The 22,991-nt window shown below is 62.3% G+C and overlaps 1 protein-coding gene across 1 annotated transcript; it reads right to left on the bottom strand.

Moving 5' to 3' along the window:
- Positions 1-6: 6 nt before the first annotated feature.
- On the bottom strand, positions 7-22,923 carry CDH15 (cadherin 15). Its single transcript, XM_004058145.5, has 14 exons — positions 22,819-22,923; positions 15,069-15,227; positions 14,230-14,385; positions 10,978-11,122; positions 9,384-9,544; positions 7,301-7,429; positions 6,574-6,759; positions 4,419-4,672; positions 3,449-3,591; positions 3,027-3,266; positions 2,473-2,712; positions 1,758-1,894; positions 1,463-1,621; positions 7-516 (listed from the first exon to the last, which is right to left on the bottom strand). Exons 1-14 carry the CDS (start codon positions 22,858-22,860, stop codon positions 316-318), a joined length of 2,352 nt encoding a protein of 783 aa, XP_004058193.2. The 5' UTR covers positions 22,861-22,923; the 3' UTR covers positions 7-315.
- Between the last annotated feature and the right edge of the window lie 68 nt (positions 22,924-22,991).

Raw genomic sequence — 22,991 nt, 5'->3', positions numbered from 1 at the left:
CATGGGGCCGATGGAGAGAAACTCTTCCCACCCCGGCAGGAAGGGGCCTCTTCCTGGCCGCCCCATCCACACTCAGGTTCTGCCCCCAGACTTGGGCCCTCGCCTACAGGAAGGAGGCTGCCCCAGGCCCAGGGGGGTCGGGCCCGGTGACCTCAGGCTGCCTCTGCAGGGGCCATCACTGCCACGAGGCTGGGGAGTGGCATGTCCAGTTGCGCCCCAGGGTCAGGCTGTCCGGCCTCTGTGTCTGGGTAGCAGTGCCCCAGGAGAAAGACCCTCCCTGGCCCGGTGGTCCCATCTGGCCCCTTGCTCCAACCCTCACGGGTGCCCATACATGTCTGCCAGCCGGGCGAAGCGGGGCCCCCAGTCTCTGAGGTAGTCGTAGTCCTGGTCCTCATCACCCTGGCTGGACAGGATGGAGCTCAGCGTCCCCGCCACCGAGCCGTCACCCTCGTAGTCATAGATGAGGGCTGTGTCGTAAGGCGGCACACTGGGGTCACTATCTGCAGCCTCCAAGCCCTGTAAAGAGGCCCGGAGAGCTCAAGACACATGGAGGGGCCAGCGGGTGCCCCACCGCCGTGGCCACAGCCCAGGGCAAAGTCAGCTCAAGGCACGGGCTCAGGAAGGGGAAGCTGCCCACGTCCGGGGGCGAGGTCTGAGGGGAGGCAAAGCGTCCTGAGGGCACAGCAGCAGGGTCTTGAAGAGGGTGCCATGGACTACCCCCTTCCTCAGGATTAGGCCAGTGGCCAGCCCATCCCCCGGGGCTCTGCCCTGCCCCAGCAAGGTGGGAAGGGGTTGCTCTCCATCACCCTGGTCTCTTCGTCCCTGTGGCCCTTGTCCACTCAAGGCAGAACCCGAGCCTCCTGGACACCCCCATCCGCACAACGGCCCGCCCGCCTTTCGGAGGCTCTGTCTGCATGTCCGTCCTCTCAGCTCGTGGGGACACACGCTCCTAACCGGGGGTGTACACCTTTGCTGGGGACTTTCTCTGAGCCAGGTGCTAGAGGTGCAGACAGGCACAGAGGAGGGTTCCCTGTGCGCCCCACACCCCAGATTCCCCGTGTTCACATTCACCCTGTGGATGGCAGGGAATCATTAACGCTGTGTCCAGAGGGGCTTCTATGGAGGCCCTGATTCCCCTGAGAGCCACCGAAGCCCAGGGGATGCTCCCGGGGCTCCCCCACCCCCTCCATGGTGGACACGGGGCAGTGGATGGGTCTGTGGCCACCGCCACTCCATCTGTGCAAAGACCTGTGTCGTGGGTGGAGGCTGAGGGCCCAGTTCGGACGGTGGCAGCGGGGCTTCCACACTCCCGCCTCCACACCATCTTCCTCTGCGGTGCCCTCGGATGGCCCATAAGTGCATGCAGGCACCGGTTCTTGCATGCATGTGCAGGTGTATACATGTGCATGTGTGTGCACCTGTGCGTGCCTGTGTGTACTGGGGTGTCCCCAGGAGCACCTACATCATTGATGAAGTCGGCGATGTCCAGGGGGCTGGTGGGCAGCACTCGGGGTGGCTGGGGGTGCAGGCGTCCCTGCGGGGCATCTCTGCGAAGTGGCGGCGGTCCCAGAGGCAGGCTCAGCGCTGTCGGGTGACGCAGCTGGCTGATGTCGTAGGCGTCCTGTGGGCGAGGAGGTGGAATAGAGCCAGGCATCCCTCGGGTGGCCTCAGGTACAGGCTCCTGGCCAGCTTGTTGTAAGAAGACCCGCGACCTGGGTTCCTTGGGGACGCCTCCCCACCCACACCTGCCCCCTCACCTGGTCCTCTTCCCCGCCTCCCTGCTCATCGTAGTTGAGGACATTGTCTCGAAGGTCGTCCTGGGGGCCGTGCAGCAGCCCCTTGCCCCGGGACTGCTTCCGGAACCGCGCCCGGAGTGCCACGAGCAGGACCAGCACTGGGGAATGAGGGACGCAGGCTGGGGCCAGGCACAGGGCGCGACTTCAGGGGGCCGGGCTGCGAAGGAGGTGGGAGGAGGGGGCGGGGCGGGGCACGGCTGGTAAGCAGGGGTGGGGTTGAGGGGGCGGAGCTTGGGGAAAGGGCGTGTCTGGCACGGAGGAGCCGGGGTTGGGGAGGAAGGGGCGAGGTTAGGGAGGAGGGGGCGGGGTTGTGGAGGAGGGAGCTTGGCTGGTAAGGAGAGGCCGGCTTGGGGAAGAGGCGTGGCTGGCAATGAGGGGGCGGGGTTGGCGAGCAGGGGGCGGGTTGGGTGGAAGCGGCGTGGCTGGTAATGAGTGGGTGGTGTTGGGGAGGAGGTGGAACTGGGGAGGAAGGGGCGTGACTGGTAATGAGGGGGCGGGGTTAGGGAGGAGGCGGGGCTGGGGAGGAAGGGGCGTGGCTGGTAATGAGGGGGCGGGGTTAGGGAGGAGGCGGAGCTGGGAGGAAGGGGCGTGGCTGGTTAGCAGGGGACGGCCTGGGGAGGAGGGTCCGAGGGTCCGAGGGTCCGAGGGTCCAGGTGGAGGTGGGGCGCTCACTCACCCAGCAGCAGGAGGGCGCTGGCCAGCACGATGACCAGTGCGCCCAGGCTGAGGCCTGTGCCCCCCGCCAGCAGCGCTGCGGCCCCCGGCAGGCAGACGCCGTCCTGGCCGCAGCGGCACACGGTCACGTTCAGAGGCTGCTCCCGCTGCTGGGGCGGCTGCCCCGAGTCCCGGAGCAGCAGGCTGAGGCGGTGCAGGCCTTCGGGGACTTGGTGTCGCGGCCGCAGGCGCGCGTAGCTCACTGCGGAGGGCGCCTGTGGTGAGGGAGGGCCTCCCGAGGCCGCCCCCACTTCGCCTGCCCTCCTCGCGCCGAGACAGGGTGGGGATCCCGAGATCCTGGGCCTGGGTCCCCCCCACCCCCACCGTCCTCTGGGCACAATGAGTAACCCTGCCCCAGGGGAGGATGCAGTGGTGGGGGTGGGGGGTGGCGGGAGGGGACCTGTTGCAGGACCACGGGGTTGCACGCCCCTTGCCCTCCTGCCCCCGTCCGAGGCCGGAGTGTGGGGGTGGGGGGAGCGTGGGGATGGGGGGAGCGCGGCGGTGAGGGGAGCGCACCGTTGACCTGGCTGAGGCTCCAGTTCCGGCCGAGCTCTGGGAGCCTGGGGCTCAGCTGGAAGTGGAAGGGGGCCCCGTGGGGGGGCAGGTCCTCATCCGTGGCGCCCAGGAGGAGGCCTGGGCCTTGGTGTGGCTCGCTGCACAGGCTGCCCAGCGGCGGCGGGGCCAGCACGGGTGCATGGTCGTTCACCTCCAGGATCTCGATGGACAGGGTGCCGGTGGCGGTGCGGGGCTGGGAGGCTGCAGGCGAGGAGGCCGCGGCTTAGTGACCCCAACACCCCAGCCTGCCCCACCAGTCGGCTCAGAGCGGGTGCGCAGCTCTGAGCCCCTGGGCGACATGGGCAGAGCCCTCGGACACTGGCAGGGGTGCTCAGCCGGGACAAGGCCAGGTCAGGGAGCCCCAAGCTGGCGGCGCCGCTCACCGTCATCCTGGGCCAGGACGATGGCTCTGTACCAGCCGCCCTTGAGGAAGGGGGACGCCGGGCTGAGCACGCGCTGGGTCTGGATCCGGCCAGTGGCTGCGTCCACTTGCAGCCAGTCTTCCGGGTCGTAGTCCTTGGAGTAGCTGATGCAGGAGAGGGGAAGAGTGGGATCTGAGTTTACCCCAGGGCCCCACAGGTGTGGTCAGGTATGGGTGCATGACATGCACTGGACACACACAGGCACACACATACACACCACATGCATGCACACATGCACACAACATATACACACGCACATACAGCCTTACATGCCACATGCATGCACACACCACATACACACATGGGCATGCACAGCACACACACATGCACATATATACACATAGACACTCCCCACCTTGCACATACCACCCCCCACACCTATACACCACACACATGTACCACACATGTGCACACACATATGCACATACACATGTACACACAACCCATGTGAATATGATGGGAGCTGCAGTCACCAGCACCTTCTGTGAGGTGAGGAAACTGAGGCTCAGGGAGGGCAGGCGAGCTGTCCAGGGCACTGAGACAATTGTGTGGCAACCTAGTTAAGCCTCAGTTGGTGCTGGCCCTTCCCGGGCCCCGTGGACACAGACAGGGATACATAGGGCCAGGCTTGGAGTAAAATGAGATGTGAACGGCCAGTCCCTTGGGAGCAAGGGCCTCCTGGGATGGACACGGCTGGCAGGGACAGACTGGCGTGCACAGGCTGGAGTTGGGCCTGCCCTAGGGGGTGAGGTCATCCCAACATGCACACACAGGCATGCTCGGGACTCGAGACCCTCCAGACCTTCAGGGACCCACACCAGCAAATGGCCCCTACACCCTCTGACCCTCAGAGCCCAGGGGTCAGGGGCACCTGAAGCAGGAATGGGGCCGTTAGCCTCCTCTACCTCTCCCAGGGCCTCAGGAGCCCCACCTGAGCCTCTGCAGCTGCTCTGTGTCAGGGTCCCGGGCAGAGAAGGTGGCCACCAGAGTGCCTGGGGGTGCCCCCTCTGCTAGGCTGGTCCGAAGTGGGTTCTCCTGGAACACGGGGGGCTCGTTGGTGTCCTGCACATGCACGCGGACCTTGGCCTGGCCCCGCTTAGCCCTGAGGGCAGCCGCCTGCAGTGGGGCCTCATTCTGCACCGACACTTTGAGCTCGTAGTGTTCACAGCTCTCATAGTCCAGGGCCTGAGGGAAGGAAGCACAGCCCGTCATCCGCCCAACGCAAGTGTGGGCACCCGAGGGCGGGTGCCATGGGGGAGCCACTCCTTGGGTCTGTCCAGAGCACCTGTACTTTCCTTCTGCCCCTTTTTAACCTTGAAAAAACAAATTATGCAGGACAAGAAGGCACAAAGAATATTATCAAAATGCTGGTTGTGTGTGATGGTGGTTGGGGAGCAGCCCAGGGTTCAAGCACATACTCTGCAGGTATTTCAGCGAGGGCCATTGGGGGATGGCGCCAGCCCCTGCAGTCACTTGATTTTAAATAAAGGAGATCGTCCTGGGTGATGTGGGTTGGCTTTATCCACTCAGGTGAAGGCTTTGAGAGCAAAACTGCATTTTCTCTGCCTCTAAACTGCTGCGTCGGCTCCGGCCTATGGTCTGCACGTTAGACCTGCCCAGCCAGACCCCAGCACCGCATGAGCCAATTTCTTGCGGTAAACCTCTTAATGTGTCAGTATCTAAATACATCCACATCTACACGTGCGGACATATCTGTGCATGTGTCTCCTATGGCCTCTTTCTCTGTAGAACCAGGACTGACACAGGTGTGCAGCTGTGTTTTTGTACATGGATTCCATATGAAAGGAGGAAGGCTGGACAGAGCAGAGTGGTGGTGGGTGTCCCCTGCCTCTGGCCCTCAAGCCCCATGGGTAGCGTGGCCTGGGACCCAGTCCTCAGGCTGGGGGGCTCCATGCCCTCCCCCACTCTCTCTCACCCAAGGACGAACACAAGGTCCCAGCTGGTCAGAGGATGTGAACCTGCCAGGAAGGGGCTCAGACCCCAGCATGGGCATCTGTGTGTGGGCATCTGTGTGGGCATCTGTGTGTGCCGGCATCTGTGTGTGCCAGCATCTGTGTGCCGGCATCTGTGTGAGGGCATCTGTGTGTGCCGGCATCTGTGTGTGCCGGCATCTGTGTGTGGGCATGTGTGTGTGCCGGCATCTGTGTGTGGGCATCTGTGTGTGGGCATCTGTGTGTGCCGGCATCCGTGTGTGGGCACCTGTGCGTGGGCATCTGTGTGTGGGCATCTGTGTGTGCCGGCATCTGTGTGTGGGCATGTGTGTGGGCATCTGTGTGTGCCGGCATCTGTGTGTGGGCATCTGTGTGTGTGGGCATCTGTGTGTGGGCATGTGTGTGTGCTGGCATCTGTGTGTGGGCATGTGTGTGTGCCGGCATCTGTGTGTGGGCATCTGTGTGTGCCGGCATCTGTGTGTGGACATCTGTGTGTGGGCATCTGTGTGTGGGCATCTGTGTGTGCTGGCACGTGTGTGTGGGCACCTGTGCGTGGGCATCTGTGTGTGGGCACCTGTGCGTGGGCATCTGTGTGTGCCGGCATCTGTGTGTGGCCATCCGTGTGTGCCGGCATCTGTGTGTGGGCATCTGTGTGTGGGCATCTGTGTGTGGGCATGTGTGTGTGCCGGCATCTGTGTGTAGGCATGTGTGTGTGCCAGCATCTGTGTGTGGGCATCTGTGTGTGCCGGCATCTGTGTGTGGACATCTGTGTGTGGGCATCTGTGTGTGCTGGCATGTGTGTGTGGGCACCTGTGCGTGGGCATCTCTGTGTGGGCACCTGTGCGTGGGCATCTGTGTGTGCCGGCATCTGTGTGTGGCCATCCGTGTGTGCCGGCATCTGTGTGTGGACATCTGTGTGTGCCAGCATCTGTGCGTGGGCATCTGTGTGTGCCAGCATCTGTGCGTGGGCATCTGTGTGTGGGAATCTGTGTGTGGGCATCTGTGTGTGCCGGCATCTGTGTGTGGGCATCAGTGTGTGCCGGCATCTGTGTGTGCCGGCATCTGTGTGTGGGCATCTGTGTGTGCCGGCATCTGTGTGTGCCGGCATCTGTGTGCCAGCCGGGGGCCGCTCACCTTCACAATGGACAGAACACCCTCGTTGGTCTTGGGGTCCGTGCGGATGGTGAACTGCCCATCGGGGTCGCCTTCCAGGATAGTGAACCTGGCCACCCAGTTAGGGGAGCCTGGCAGGTCCCTGTCCTCCACTTCCAGGCGTCCCACATCCACTCCGCTGATGGCCTCTGTGGCCTCCATGAAGAACTGTGGGGGGATCCCAGCCCCAGTTACCAGCAGGGCTGGGGGGACAGCATGGGTGGGGCCCTCAGGGCCCTCAGCCCACCCTCCCCTCCCACCCTCCCTCCTGCCTCCCAGCAGGAACACCCTCCCTTGCTCCTGTCGAAGCTGCTCCCCACCCACTGGGTGTCCTCAGGTTTGTCTGTTTTGTGAGTCACTGTCCCCCACGTGCCCCCATGGTCCTCCTCTGTGGGCTCAGCTTCATGCTCCCTTCCCATACAGCAAAGGCCGGAGGGAGACTTGCTCCCCGATGTTAGAGGGCCTCAGAGGGTCCCACGGGCTGCTTCTCCCCAAGGGCCTCTCTCCCAACTCTGACTCCATTCACACACTGCCACACAGCACCCCGGGGCCCCTCCAGCTTGGGCTTCCACCCGCCCACGCGGAGTTCCTTCTCCAAAGCACACCATCCTCCTGCCCCATCATGAAGCCCGCTGCCTTCTGCAGGAGCCCAAGAAGGGAAGGCAGCTCTAAGCAGGGGCTACTTTCGAGGGAGGGACAGCAGCAGCACCTCATCCCTGGTGAACTCGGGGGCATTGTCATTGATGTCATCAAGGGTGATGATGGCTGAGGCAGTGGCTGTGAGGCCGTCTCCAGACATGTCCGCCACCTGCAGGGTCAGATTGTACACCGCGACCACCTGGGGATGTGGGGCACAGGGTCAGAAGATGAGGGCCCAGGTGGGGCACATGGGGACTGGTCAGGGGTGGGAGCCAGGCCACCTGGCCAGCTCAGTTCCTACGGGAGTGCCCAGTGGGTGTTGAAGACCCCAAGTGGCCCTGAGAATCCTGCCCCGATCCTAAGGGCATGGGGCTGCGATGCTGCCCTAGCCTATGGCACTGGATAAGCATTTACAGAACACCTACTGTGCGCCGGGTAAGCGTTTACAGAGCACCTACTGCGCGCCGGGTAAGCATTTACAGAGCACCTACTGCGCGCCGGGTAAGCGTTTCCAGAGCACCTACTGTGCGCCGGGTAAGCGTTTACAGAGCACCTACTGTGCGCTGGGTAAGCGTTTGCAGAGCACCTACTGTGCGCTGGGTAAGCGTTTCCAGAGCACCTACTGTGCACTGGGTAAGCGTGTGCAGAGCACCTACTGTGCGCTGGGTAAGCGTGTGCAGAGCACCTACTCTGCGCTGGGTAAGCGTTTACAGAGCACCTACTGTGTGCTGGGTAAGCGTTTACAGAGCACCACTGTGTGCTGGGTGTTTACAGAGCACCACTGTGCGCTGGGTGTTCACAGAGCACCTACTGTGCACTCGGTAAGTGTTTAAAGAGCACCTTCTGTGTGCTAGGTAAGCGTTTACAGAGCACCTACTCTGTGCTGGGTAGGCATTTATAGAGCACCTACTGTGTGCTGGGTAAGCGTTTACAGAGCACCACTGTGCGCTGGGTGTTCACAGAGCACCTACTGTGCGCTCGGTGTTTACAGAGCACCTACTGTGCGCTGGGTAAGCGTATACAGAGACCCTGTGTGCTGGGTAAGCGTTTACAGAGCACCACTGTGCGCTGGGTGTTCACAGAGCACCTACTGTGCGCTGGGTAAGCGTTTACAGAGCACCTGTGCGCTGGGTAAGCGTTTACAGAGCACCTACTGTGCGCTGGGTAAGCGTTTACAGAGCACCTACTGTGCTTTGGGTAAGCCTTTACAGAGCACCTACTGTGCGCTGGGTAAGCCTTTACAGAGCACCTACTGTGCGCTGGGTAAGCCTTTACAGAGCACCACTGTGCGCTGGGTAAGCCTTTACAGAGCACCTTCTGTGCGCTGGGTAAGCGTTTACAGAGCACCTACTGTGCGCTGGGTAAGCGTTTACAGAGCACCTACTGTGCGCTGGGTAAGCCTTTACAGAGCACCTACTGTGCGCTGGGTAAGCCTTTACAGAGCACCACTGTGCGCTGGGTAAGCCTTTACAGAGCACCTTCTGTGCGCTGGGTAAGCCTTTACAGAGCACCTTCTGTGCGCTGGGTAAGCGTTTACAGAGCACCTACTGTGCGCTGGGTAAGCGTTTACAGAGCACCTACTGTGCGCTGGGTAAGCGTTTACAGAGCACCTACTCTGCACTGGGTAAGCGTTTACAGAGCACCTACTGTGTGCTGGGCACCTAGCACACCAGTGAGCTTGGGTCCCTGCCCTGGGGAACCGTGGTTAGTGGCAGGAACAGAAATGGACAAAGACCACGTAACAGTGTAACCAGGAGGGCTTCCTAGAGGGGCTGACTCAAGCGGGGTCTTCCGGGAGCACAGAAGTCCGACAGCAAGGGGCAACAGGGGCCCTGACAGGAGTTAGTTACTTACCAGCGGGGAGCCGTTGCCATGAGGCTGAGAGGGGCGGGGCTGCTTGGGGAGCCCTGCCCTGTGCTGGGCCCCTCACGCCCTACTTGCACCAGACCCCTCCCACCCGGGCCAGCACGGCTCCTCTCTGCGCATCAGTGGGTTCACACCATGCCGTCTCCTCAGGAGCCAGGGTCACTGCAAGCTCTGCAGCGACGGCAGGGACAGGAGCGTCTGGGGTGGGCAGGCTGGGGGCAGAGGGACCCACAGGAGATGGGCTGCCCTGGCCGTGCGAGTGTGGAGCTGCCGGGGTGCCACCTCACCTCGCGGTCCAGCCCCACTTGCACTGTGCGGATCTCTCCCGTGAGCTCGTCGATGCTGAAGAGCTCGGGGCTGCCCTGCTGCAGGATGGAGAACCGCAGCGCTGCGTTGTCCGTCTCGGGGTCGTCGGCATCTGTGGCCTCTGCCCTGGTCACATAGGTGCCTGGGAAGCACAGGGAGGAGTGAGAGCCAACGTCCACAGGGCCTATGGGCTGGGGGCATTGTGAGGGGCGCAGGGGCACCTCGTGTGCACAGGCTCCCCGGTTCCAGCACGGCTGACCCCAGATGGGGCAGTCAGTCCGTGCTGCTGTTTGCATCACCAAGGCGGCCAGCATGCGGCAACCCCCAAGTCCAGATGCTTCCCGCTGCCCCTGAAGACCACCGTGCCGTGTCCAGGCCACCTATGTGGTCGAAGCCTTTTGCCCGGCTTGTGCTGTTTATGGGGTCGGAGCACAGGAGCATTGGATGCGACCTGGGTCAGGTGCTGGCTCCTGGGCCTGCCCAGTGCAGGGGCTAAGGGCGCTGGGTCAGACTGGGCTAGCTAGCGGGGGCCTCCAGGAGCTGCTGGCATCCAGGGTGACAGAGGATGCATGGGCAGGCTGGGCAGAGGACGCACGGGCAGGATAAAACAGAGGACGCACGGGCAGGATAAAACAGAGGACGCACGGGCAGGATAAAACAGAGGACGCACGGGCAGGCTGGGCAGAGGACACACGACAGCCGAGCAGAGGACGCACACTGTGTCTGTGTAGGCCAGAGACCCCGCCCCACCTGCTGTGGGAAGCGGTACTCAGGAAGGTGCTCCTAGAGGGGCCACATGTGGCAGGACCAGGTTTCACCTCCCCACATTTCCCTCTCCTGAGATTTAGGCCTGACCCCTCTGGCAGCTCAGGTGGACTTAGCCACCGAGGTGGGGTGGGAAGGACGGGCTTCGGGCCACCCTGGGGAGCAGCTCCTGGCCAGCTGTGAGTTCCCCCCGGGACAGCTGGAGCTGGGACGTGCTGTCTGTCACCTGGGGCAGAACGAGGCTCGGAGGCCACTGCCACAGACATGGGAAGGAAACTGAGGTGGGATATGAGCCTCCAAGCCTGAGCCTGGGCCAGGCCTGGCCACAGTCCTTGGTAGCCCCAGACACAAGGGGGCCTGTGCCTTTCCGCCAGGTCTTTACCACAGGCCCCTAAGGAGGTGGGAGCGAGTCCCCGTGGCTGGAGCTTACAGGTCAGCCTGGGTTTAGGGTGAATCACAACCTAGAGATGCCTGTGGGTGCTCTGGACCCCGTGTGAGTACAGGGTGAGGATGGAGTGTGCCTGGCTCCAGATGGCCCCCTCAGCAGGAGGGAGAAGTCATTTGCTTTTGGGGGAGAACAAGACCCCTGAAAAACCTCCACTCCCAGGCTCAGATTTTTGGGTTTGAAATTTATGTTGAAATGGGAAGTGGCAGGAGTTGACCTGTGGAAACGGACCTGCCTCGGAGACTTGTTTACTTATTTTTAGACTCTCTGAGGGGCCTCTGGAATTCTTGCTTAAGGGAAATCCTGGACTTCACAGAGCCCTTCCCTGCAGCCCCTCCCGGCCCGGGGCCGTGGTCCTGTCTCACCTGGGACTGCACCCTCCAGCACGCGGCCGGTGAACGCCTCCTGCAGGAAGGCTGGCCGGTTGTCATTCTGATCCACAACTACAATCTCCAGGTCCGTGGGGTCCTCCAGGGTGGATCCTCCCAGGTCCAGGGCAAACGCTCTTAGCTGTTCAAACATAGAGCAAGGGCTGGCTCTGTGGCCCCCAAATTTCTGTGGCTCCCGTTAGGGCCATGCGAAAGAGACAGCACATTCAGACTTTGTCTCCAGCTGGAAACACCAACTTAAACAGGCGAGAAACAGCACAGGGTGGGGCATCTGTCACAGTGGCTGAGGACGTCCCTGAACGGGAGCCACCTTCCCTTAGCAGACAGGGCAGGTGCCACTTTCCCTGCTTGCCTTGGCAGCCAGGAAGCTCACAGCTTCATGTGTGACTAAAGTAAGGCTCTCAGAGGGTTCCTAATCTCTCTCCCTCTCTCTCTGTGGTCTTTGTTCCTCCTGAAGTTATTTTTTTGTTTTTTGTTTTTTTTTTGAGATACAGTTTCACTCTTGTTGCCCAGGCTGGAGTGCAATGGCGAGATCTCAGCTCACTGCAACCTCTGCCTCCTGGGTTCAAGCGATTCTCCTGCCTCAGCCTCCCAAGTAGCTGGGATTACAGGTGCACGTCACCACGCCCAGTGAATTTTTTTATTTTTAGTAGAAATGAGGTTTCATCATGTTAGCCAGGCTGGTCTCAAACTCCTGATCTCAGGTGATACGCCTCGGCCTCCCAAAGTGTTGGGATTACAGGGGTGAGCCACTGCGCCTGGCCTCCTCCTGAAGTTTAATTCCCCTGTGCACATGACATTTTAAACTGCCTCCCATCCTTTCGGAGAATGGGCACAATTACAGTTTCCAAGTGAGAAATACTCTCTAATAACTTTTGATGTAAGGGATCCAAGGACTGGTTCTCAAAGTCTAAAGGAGGATTTGGGGCAAATAAAAGGAAATTTTGCTTCCTGCAGAGGCAAAGGCAGGAAGCGTCCTTTCCCCACATCAAGTACAAAATTACTTTTCTTTTTTTTTCCTTTTGAGATGGTGTCTCGCTCTGTTGCCCAGGCTGGAGTGCAGTGGTGTGATCTCAGCTCACTGCAACCTCCACTTCCTGGGTTCAAGTGATTCTCCTGCCTCAGCCTCCCAACTAGCTGGGATTACAGGTGCGTGCCACCACACCCGGCTAATTTTTTGTATTTTTAGTAGAGATGGGGTTTTGCCATGTTGGCCAGACTGGTCTCAAACTCCTGACCTCAGGTGATCCACCCGCCTTGGCCTCCCAAAGTGCTCGGATTACAAGCATGAGCCATTGCGCCCAGCCCAAAATGACATTTTGGAGAGGGCAGGCTGGGGGTGGGCAGGCTGGGGGAGGGCAGGCTGGGGGAGGACAGGCTGGGGGAGGGCAGGCTGGGGGAGGGCAGGCTGGGGGAGGGCAGGATGGGGGAGGACAGGCTGGGGGAGGGCAGGCTGGGGGAGGGCAGGCGCCTGAAGGGAGTGCAGACGGGGTTCTGGGTTTCTGGGCTCTAGGGCTTGCTCCCACTGCCCTTTTTCTTCTTCTTCTTCTTTCTTCTTCTCCTCCTCTTCCTCCTCCTCTTCTTCTTTCTTCTTCTTTTTTTTTTTTGAGACAGAGTCCCACTCTGTCACCAGGCTGGAGTGCAGTGGCGAGGTCTCAGCTCACTTCAACCTTCGCCTCCCGGGTTCAAGCAATTCTCCTGCCTCAGCCTCCTGAGTAGCTGGGACTACACGCTCACGCTAGAATGCCCAGCTAACTTTTGTGTTTTTTAGTAGAGACGGGGTTTCACCATGTTAGCCAGGATGGTCTCGATCTCTTGACCTCATGATCTGCCTGCCTCGGCCTCCCAAACTGCTGGGATTACAGGCATGAGCCACCGCACCTGGTCCTCTTTTCTTCTTTTTTTTCTTTGGGAGAGGGTCTTCCTCTGTCACCTAGGCTGGAGCCCAGTGGCGCAATCACGGCTCACGGCAGTGTCGACCTCTCGGGGGATCCTCCCACCTCAGCCTTCCAAGTAGCTGGGACCACAGGCACGCAGCAACACCGCTGGCTAATTTATTTTACCATTTTATCTTTTGTTGAGACAAGGCCTCACTTTGATGCCCAGCCTGGTCTCGAACTATTGGCTTCAAGCGATCCTCCTGCCTCGGCCTCCCGAAGTGCTGGGATTGTGCGAGCCACCGCGCCCGGCGCTCACTGCCCCTTCTCTGAGAATCCCAGCCCCCAAGGGGCATCAGTGGTTTCTTCCCTGACTAACCCCACTGCCCAGAACAGTGGCGGCCACTGGGATCAACATTATTTTGGGGCCAGGTGTGGTGGCTCACACCTGTAATCCTAGCACTTTGGGAGGCCAACATGGTGAAACCCCATGTCTACTAAAAATACAAAAATTAACTGGGCGCGGTGGTGGAGCCTGTAATCCCAGATACTCAGGAGGCTGAAGCAGGAGAATTGCTTGAACTGGGGAGGTAGAGATTGCAGTCAGTTGAGATTGTGCCACTGCACTCCAGCCTGGGCGGTAGAGTGAAGCTCCATCTCAAAAAAAAAAAAAAAAAAAAAAAAAAAAAAAAGGTCGGACGCGGTGGCTCACGCCTATAATCCCAGCACTTTGGGAGGCCAAGGCGGGCCAAGGTCAGGAGATCGAGACCATCCTGGCTAACATGGTGAAACCCCGTCTCTACTAAAAATACAAACAATTAGCTGGGCATGGTGGCGGGGGCCTGTAGTACCAGCTACTCGGGAGACTGAGGCAGGAGAATGGCGTGAACCCGGGAGGCGGAGCTTGCAGTGAGCCAAGATCGTGCCACTGCACTCCAGCCTGGGCGACAGAGCGAGACTCCGTCTCAAAAACAAAAAACAAAAACAACACTATTTAGAGATTCTTCACGACACTCCTGAGCTCCCAGGACCAGTGTGTTGCTGGCTGTGGTTGAGCCACAGAAGCTACAGCGGCTGCAGCGTGCTCCTCCCTGGCAGAACCAAGCCGCTCCTCCACGGGATCTCTGTGCCCTCCAGTTAAATGGGCACATAACCCTAAACAGTTGCCTCCTCCGGCTGCAGGGCCTCGGTCCCAAACCCCCGTACCTGCCCCCTCACTTAAGGGTGCCTGGATCTTGCAGTCTGGCCTGAAGCCCACTGAGCGGGGAGGAGAAGCCTAGTGGGGAGGAGGGGCACTGGCTTCCCACCAGGCCTGCTTGAGGGGCACAGGTCGGACCACGCAGCTCCGCACCCTGAAGCGATCAGTTTTCTCGCGGTCCAGCATGGCGTTGAGGAAGACCTTCCCTGTGAACTTGTCGATAGAGAAGACGCCCCGGGGCTCCTCGTCCACGCCGGGTCCCTGGATGCTGTAGATGACGCTGCCCAGCTGCTGCTTGTCCGACTTGATCTGTGGGGCAGGAAATGGGGTTGGGGAGAGCTGCTCCGGGCGGGGGCCTCTGCCCTCTCTGCAGCCCCTCAGGCCCCTCCCCGGCTGACAGCAGGGCAGGTCTAAGTCTCCTAGGACTGGAGGACGGATCCTGGTACCCAATGAGGAGCTGTGCTGGGCTGGGGACAGCTCAGCCTGTGGCCCCAAGGGTGCCCCGTCTTGCAGCCTCATTTCAGGCTCAGCTCCTGGTGTCCTCAGGGCCCTGGTCTCTGGGGCGATTTTGGGTATGTGAAGCTGAGGCCCACGCAAGGCAGTTCACCTTCACCTCCATCTACTCAGCGTCGGCGAACACGCACGCAAAAATCACACCCGAGCGTGCAGCCTAACGTGGAGTATGTCCACCCGAGGCGCATGTGGGGTGGGAGCAGCTCTGGACTCCCCTACGGCCTGGGGCAATGGGGAGGGTTTGAGCCCTGCTGTAGACCCAGGTTGGAAGCCCTGCGGCCTGGGGCAATGGGGAGGGTTTGAGCCCTGCTGTAGACCCAGGTTGGAAGCCCAGAGCCCTGGCAAGGTGGGCGAGTCCTGCCTCAGCTCTGTCCTGAAATGGGGCCCCGCTGGCTCCCAGGAGACCTGTAGAGAATGAGGGAGGCCCACTGGGGACCAGCCTACCCCTTTCTCCCCTCCTGCCCCCTCCACCTGCTCACCTGAACCAGGGGGTAGGGGAGACGCTTGTGGTTCTCGGATACGCTGATCGGGGGGATGACCCAGGCCCTCCGCACGCGGCTCAGGGCAGGCGCCCGGCGCCAGGGGTACAGGGTGGTGGGCCTCCTCCGTCCAGGAACCCCCAAAGACAGGCAGAGGCTCTGCAACAAAGACAGATGTGTCCCACAGTACCGTCTCCCGGAGCCCTGGGCGGCAGCGTGCAGCTGGGAGCTGTGGGTGGTGAGGAGGCCATGGGGCGCAGTGTTTCCCTTGGCCCACGGGTCGGTGCCCATTGGCGCAAGGCGGCTTCCACACACGGGGCTGCGTAGCACAAGGGCAAAGGCACGTGAGCCCCGCCCCCGTCGGACTGAGCTGGGGCCTTGGTGGCCACACCCCAAGTACTGGCCCTCAAAGCCCCCATCCAGCTGCCCCCGAGTCTCCTACTGGGCCCACTCAGCAGCCAGGCTGTCTGCAGCCCCTGGCGAGTGCATGTGGCCGCTGGGAGGTAGCGCTAGGGTTCCAGGCCTCTGGCTGGGAGGGACACCTGAGATTCACCCGGCGGGGACACAGCCTCACCCCAGGTGCCAGGGTAGCGGTGCACACAGAAAGCCCCTGAGCCAGCCAGGGCTGGGGAGAGCGTGGGGTCCTGACACGGAATGACCCCAAGAAGCCAGTGGCGGTGCCTGTGGGCACAGTGGGCTGGCTGTGGAGGGTCCAGGCGAGCGGCAGGGGAGGTGCCTGCAGGAAAGTGCCCGTCCCCCTCCACCTCTCCAGGCTGCTTTGTGGGAACGGAACCCCGGGATGCGAGAGTTCAGCTCCAGTCCATCAAGAGCAGCTGGAGATGTATCCGTAATTCATACAGCGGCCCCCAACTGGACTGTGCTGTGTGGCTGAACCGGCCTGCAGCTGCTGCTGGTCTGTCAGGTCCCACCAGGTCAGGGCTGGGCAGCCAACGCTGGTGGTGCGGGTTCCTGAGACTGACTGGGCAGGGGCCAGGGCTGCCTCGGTGGGGCTGGGTGGGGTGGGGCTTGTTGTGGCTGCACAGCCAAGAGGGACATGGCTGGGGACAGAGGGGCAGCCCCACCCCCAGCCTCACTATTCTTCTCCCAGAACAGGGTACCTCGGTAAAGTCTTCATCTCTTCACCCCAATACTTCAGCCGCTGGGACCCTGGTGTGCCCATCTCCTCCTCTCCCACATCAGGGGCTGGGATGCACTGTTTGTAATGCACACGGGAAGCCCTGGTGCTCAGGGATGGGGCCTGGGCAGAGTGTGGGGTGCAGAGGGAGATGCTGTGCACCCCACCCTACTCCAGGGCAGGGACGACCCTCAGGCCAGTAAAGACCCCAAAGTGGAGGTGGCTGCCCCCAAATTCTCCCGAGGTCCTGACGGTCAGCAACTTTTGTGACCACAGATAGCCCCACACCCACCCCTCAGATGGGGAAACTGAGGCCTAGAGAAGGGACCCAAGTCTAAGAGCCAGGTGGAGAGGGGCACTCGTAGTGACCCCAAAAGCACATCCTGAATTTTCTGGTTTTAAAAATGTGGTCACCGTACCCAGCTCCTAGTCTGGGCCTTGGGCCTCCTTCCTGGGGTGTCTGGCCCCACCTTGGTCAAAGGGAAGCTTAGAGACGGTGGGTCCTGCCTGTCCTGGGATCCCCAGGACACCTGTGCTTGGGACCCCCGAGCCTGGGGAGTCAGTGTTTCTGGGTGGGCTGCATGGCTCTTCCTGAAAGACCCCGACCCTAAAGCACAGCCTGGTGGAAGCTGCCGCAGCTGACAGGACATGGCTCTGGGCTGACCCCACTCGGCTCGGCACGGACATGTGGGTCACCCTCGAGCTCCCCGGTCAGGCTGATGCCTGGTGCAGCTCGTTGGGGCACAGAGTCTGCCTGAACTCGGTGAGGGCAGCAGGGGCCAGGGCTGGGGGAGAGGCAGGGGAGAGGGAGATGAGGGAGGAGGAAACAGGGCTGCCCTCTCCCGTCCCCTGTGCCCTCTCCCCGTCCCCTGTGCCCCGGGCCTGGCTAGGAGCTGTCTGTGCCTCCCTAGTCCTGGGGGTCGCCAGGCTCCCGGCCTTTCTCTTGGGTGACCCCCCTACCCGGAGGCCCCCTCCCACCCAACAGTGCTCTCCTAGCTGCCAGAATGTTCTAGATCTTCACCATCCAAGACCCACAGGCCACATGGGGCTGCTGAGCCTTTGAAATGTGCCTGGCAAAAGTGAGGAGCTGTGTTCCCCTTTCACCTCATTGTGGTTAAGGCCCCATGTGTGGCCAGAACCCAGCCCCACATGCCCAGTGCTCACAGCCCCAATCAGCCTTGGCGAGGGTACCCCGACCTTCCCAGCCCCCCACTGCAGGGCTGTGGGGGTGAGAGACCCGAGGCCCTTCCCGCCCCCCACCGGCACCACGTGTAGTGAGGGTGTGGCGTCTGCATCGTCCCAGTGACAGGGGCTACAGAGGAAGATGCTGAGTTGGGGTGGGCAGGGTGGGAGGCTTCCAGGACCCTGTGGCCAGGGTTGTGGTGGGGGTGGCAGCAGCTCCCCAAGGAACAGACCCTAACGCAGAGACGGGGCAGCCTCCTGCACCACCCGGCTGGGAGGGGACAGAGACCCCCTACCCCGTGCCATGCTCTCTGGGGCACCCCCACCCAGGACAAGCCCTCAGGCTGCTGGGCTGCCATGTGGGGCAGGGGGACGGGTGGGAGGTGCTGGGGTTCCCAGGCAGGCGATGGGGAGTCTGGGAGCAGAGCAGGCCCCAAACATCACCCACCACACACAAACTCCTCAGCTCCCCTTTCAGACAGGGCCCCCATCTTAATATCACCGTCTTCGCGGCCTGCTCCTGAGCTCCTTCCCCATCTCCACATCGCCGTCTTCGCGGCCTGCTCCTGAGCTCCTTCCCCATCTCCACATCACCGTCTTCACGGCCTGCTCCTGAGCTCCTTCATCTGGACAGCAGGTGGGCTGGGGTCTAGGGAGGCTCACGGGACTCCCCAGCCGGCACCAGGTCCTGTGCCTACTACAGAGGTGTGCCGGCCACGCCACACCAACACCTACAACAGCTCCGCACACTGTGCGAGCGGAGGGAGAACCGAGTCGGCCCTGGTGAGCGGGACCCTGTGTGGGAGGCCTCACCCAGCTCCCCGCTGGAAGGGGGCACCCGCTCCAGGCAGGGTGGGTCCCCATGAAATGGAGCACTGAGAACCGGGGGGTCAGAGCTGGGCCAGCTGGGCCGCCCCTCCCCCTGCAAAACCACAGGTGTCGACGGCTACTCTGATCACCACGCCCCTGCTGGCTCCGAGGCTGCCCGCTCTCCTCAGCCCCGTGCCAATGCCTCACCCTCCAGTGCCGCCTGCTCCTGCTGGCTTTGCCGAGACTTCAGTCTAGGCAGGGGCCGGGACGTGGGGACAGGTGGCCTTGAGAGGAGGCAGCGGCTGGGGGCTGGTAAGTCTGAGTGGGCGGGGGCCGGGAAGGAGATGTTGGCATGGCCAGGAAGCCTGTCAGGCTGAACCCCCATTAGGCTTGGCCTCTGTCCTCCACCACCGGCCGCTTACCCTGTGTGGACGAGCAAGGCCCAGGCTGCCCATCTGCCCACCCTGAGATGGGGCATTGGGGCCTCTCGCTCTGACTGTGTCCTGTGCCCAGGGCTGGCCCAGCACACAGAGGTCCCCACAGGCAGTGGCAGCAGCCTCCAAACCATGGCCACCTTCCCTGGGGTTCTTAGTCCTCGGCCAGCAGGACTTGAGTCCCCTCCTCCATGGCCTCCTGGGAGTCCAGAGAGTAGCAAATGCTTTGGCAGGAAGCAGGGAGAGGATGGGGTGGGGGCTCCTCAGGCTCCTAGGCAGGGGACCCTGCCGGGGAAGCTCTCTGCCAGCTGACAGATGGCGGCCCTGGCCTCGGAGCCTGCCAGCCCCCACAGAGCACAAACCACTTCCAGGGCAGGGCAGCTCCTGCCAAGTGGAAACCTGCCTGCCCAGCGTGGGGCCTTCATCAGCCTCGGTGGGCACAGGGTCTGTTTCCGGCCCTGGCTGGGCAGCTTTGCACCTCCCTCTCCCCCTCCCCTTTGGTCCTCCCAACCCCCTGGGAACCTGTGGTGGTCCCTTCACCTCCCAGCTCTGGGCAGTGAGGTTCAGAGAGCCTGAGGCATTTGCTCAAAGCCACACAGACAGAGCCAGGAGTCACGTGGGGTCTGAGACCCAGATTAGGCTCTGAACCACATGCTCTGAAGGAAATCCAGCCACAGAGCCACACCGGCCTTGGGCTAGGCCTGGGCATGGGGCAGGGAGACCCCAGGCTCTAGGAACCCCACATGGCTGAGGTGGAGGGGCCACCCCCACCCGGGCAGATGTTTCCATCCCCTCCCTGCCCAGCTGCCACCAAATCTGGGCCAGCCCTGTTCCCCCACCCTCCAGCTGCCTCCACCGGAGACCCTCCAGTCACGCTGGGCCGGGTGTGGTCAAGGCAGAGGCTGGGAGTCCTGGGCCCAGGCCTGTCCACAGCCTGAGTTCACCAGGTCACAGCGGCCGCAGAGCCTTGGCAGGGCTCACTTGCCCAGATCACGGCCGATGTGGGTGTGGGTGAGCAGGCTGGCCACGGCCCGCTTCCGGCTCTCGGGGGCGTTCTCAAAGCTGGCTCTTTGTCCTCCCACCCCATCCCCGTCCCAGAAGACGTGGCCAGTGGAGGGAGGGCCTGGGAGCCGTCTTGGGGAGATCGGGACATCCGGTGCCCAGGACAAAGCCACATCAACGCAGCCAGCCCACAGCCCTGCACCTGGGCTAGGGGACGCAAGCACCCTGGGAGGTGGATTTTGTGGACACTCGTCCACTGCTCTCTGTCCCCCACCCAAGCCAGGCAAGACCCATGGACATTAGTGACCTGCTTCCCCACAGGGGGTCCCCAGTGACACCCCCAAGCTCATCCTCAACTGGACCCTTAGCCAAGAGCCTGGAGGGAACCATCTCGAAGCCCTTGAGGAGTCTGGGGCCACCGCCCTGCAGCCAAGCTCCTGGGACTTAACGCCTCTCTTGGGGTCTGCTCCTAGCCTGACACTCAACCCCAAGGGGCTGCTGCGTAAGAAAGCTCCGCACACACTGAGCGCTCGCTACAGTTTACAAACACCACTGCGAGGTGGGAATGGGGTTTACGAACACCACTGCGAGGCGGGAATGAGGAGCGGTTCTGGGGCCGACCTTGCACTCCTGCTCCCCCGATTTTCCAAGGGAAAGGTGCTACGAGATTCTAGGAACACGCTTGGTGGCGCGTGGGTGGGTTTGCCTGGAAAGGGAGTGTGAAGGCCCCTCAAGCTTCTCAGGCTTCAACCCCTCCCCCAGGCTGGAATCTGGGGCCACCCCGTTCCTGGATGGCCAGGCATGCCAGGAATGGCCCCAGCTGTTGGCCTGGCCCAGAGCGGCTGGAGCATCTTCCCTGGGCCCCACCCTCTCTAGCTGCTGCGGGCTTCAGAGAAGGGGTGTGGAAGAAGAGGCGTGGAGGCAGCTGTCCCCTCCAAAGCACGGTGTCTGAGGCTGTCCTTCCACTGTGGGAAGAAGAGTGGCCTGGGAGCCACTTCCCTTCTTGGCCTTGGTCACAGTCACTCGAGCTAAGAGCCCCTGCCTGGCCCCCAGGGTGCTGCTGACTCTGTCTCCCAGAGACCAAGGGGCTCCCAAAACCCAGATGCAGAAGTGGGGCCCTTCCCAGCAGGCTGGGGTTCTCTGTGAGTCAAGTGTGCTGCCCCAGACCTCAGCCGCCTCCCAGCTGGGGTGGGGTCCCAGGTGTAGAACCAGCAACTAGGGATGGTGTAGGTGCAGCAGGGCTGAGAGGGGCCAGTTCTGAAGACACCCTCCGGGTGGGGCTGAGTGAGCTCAGCAATCAGAGGTGGCCCGAGCAGGGGAGCAACCCCTCACTTGGAGAAGGCCCTGATGGGCCCATGCTGCCTGCCTGGGGGCTCACCAGGTGGCGGCCCAGGACCCCAAGGCTGCCCAGGAGAGCACACCGTCCTGAAAGCTGAGCTGGTGGGGGAGGGGCAGGCAGGGTCCTGACACTGACATATTTTGCCTCACGGTGGAGTGAATTTGAGCCTTGGCGATAGTCCCCTTGCCAGCTGGCCCCCACCTCCACCACCTCCCCCAGCCTCCAGCTGTCGGGGGAGGGGGTTATTGTCCCCCAGCCCTGGGCGAGAAAAGAAGGGACAGTGAGAGGGGAGGCTTCTGGGGAGGGAGAGGTCCTGCCTGCCTCCCCACCTGCCACAGAGCCCCCTGGGGCCTGTTGAAAGGCAGACACTCCCAAATCCAAAGGAAGAGGTCTGGAGGAATGTTTTCACAGGCGCCGGCCTCCCCGCCACCATGCCCCGGGTTGGGGTGCCAGGGAAGAAACGCTGTCCCCAGAGCAGGTGGGGAAGGGCCCTGGAGGCATGGAGCCCCCCAGCCTGCGCTCCCCGGCAGAGGGCTGAGGGGTGGAGGGCCGGGGGGTGAGCACGCATGCTGAGCCACTGTCTCCCCCCGCCACTGTCTCCAGATGGGGGAGTGGGGGGTGCCAGGAGCCATGGTGCCCCTCAGGGGCAGCTGCTGGAGGGTCTGGCTGGCTAGGCGCCTGGTCAGCTGCCAGGGGTTGAAATTGGAGCCAGCTGGAGCTGGGAGGCATGTGGGAATGAGAGGACTCAGGAAGCCCCTTCAGTGGGGGCTGGGAAAGGAGTGGCTTCCCTTACTCACTGTGTCCAGCACTCCCTAACCACCCCAGGACCACAAGAGCAATGAATACTGTGAGCACCGCTAAGCCCTTTATGTGCATTCTCTCTCGAATTGGCCAGAGAGAGGCTGCCCTCTTGTACCCAGTGACATCCCAACCACAGCCGGCCGTGCCCCAACCCAGCCCAGTCCCTGGGGGCTGAAGCCACTGAGGCCACATCCTCCATGTCTAGGTCCCCCTAGGGTGTGAGGAGACGTGGCTCCAGCTAGGCAGTACCCATGGCGGGTGTGGGGGGCTGAGGCCTGGGCTTCCTTCCACACTGGCTTGCTCCCACGTTGGAGAGACCACGGTGCCAGCAGTCCAGAGAAGATTTTTAGGGGCAGAGTCCAGCAGCCTCTGGGGGCTGGGCCCCCAGGCCTGATCACCCCAGGCAGCTGCGGCAGGGTCCCAGGTGAAGCCCAGGAACGGAGCCCCCAGGGCTGCCACACGCCACTCTGCAAGGCCGTGTGTTGGGACCTGGCTCGGGCTGGGCCCTCCCAATCGAGAAGTAGCCGTGAATGTGAGTTCCTGGGGGCAGGGCCTGCAGCCACCCCTGCTGGCCAGGAACTTGGGGTGGGGGGTTTGGACATCACCCAAGACTAGCCAGGGGTCCTATGCCCACCGCAGGGAGTCCCTACGGAAACCTGGCCCCCAGCCCCCCAGAGAGGGGCACTCCTGCCGCTCCCCCCTCCCTCTGCTCCACTCAAGACTGGCAACCCCCAGACCCTGGCAGGGGTTCCTCCAAAGAGAGGGCACGGCTACCTGGGTGGTCCCTTCCTGGGGTCCCTGACCCCAGCAGGACTCTGCAGTCCTGGGGGTGATTCCACCAGGTGGAGTGTTTGGTTACACTCACTCCCCACAACCCCTGGGGTGCTGCCCCCAGCCCAGGGACCCACCCGGGGCCACTCAGCTCACAGGCCCCCAAAGGCGACCAGGGCCAGTGGTTCTGGGGGAGACCTGTGCGGCGGCATTTGAAGACACTGTCCCGCAGGGTCGAGGGAGGCAGCGGGGCCCCCTCAGGTGCCGATGCCTTACCTGGGCCAACAGCCCGAGGACGAGGAGGAACGCGGCGTCCATCGGGGCCGAGGCGGGAGCCGGGCCGGAGTGCACCCGCGACCCGAAGGAGCGCGTCCAGGCTGAGTGACAGCGCAAGTGCGCGGGGCGGGCCAGGGCCAGAGACAGCACGTGTGAGGGGGGCGGGGAGGGGG

The sequence above is a fragment of the Gorilla gorilla genome, chromosome 18, assembly GCF_029281585.2.
Source record: "Gorilla gorilla gorilla isolate KB3781 chromosome 18, NHGRI_mGorGor1-v2.1_pri, whole genome shotgun sequence".
NCBI lineage: Eukaryota > Metazoa > Chordata > Mammalia > Primates > Hominidae > Gorilla > Gorilla gorilla.
Note: the sequence above shows the minus strand (reverse complement) of the source record. Positions and strands in the feature narration are given on the sequence as shown.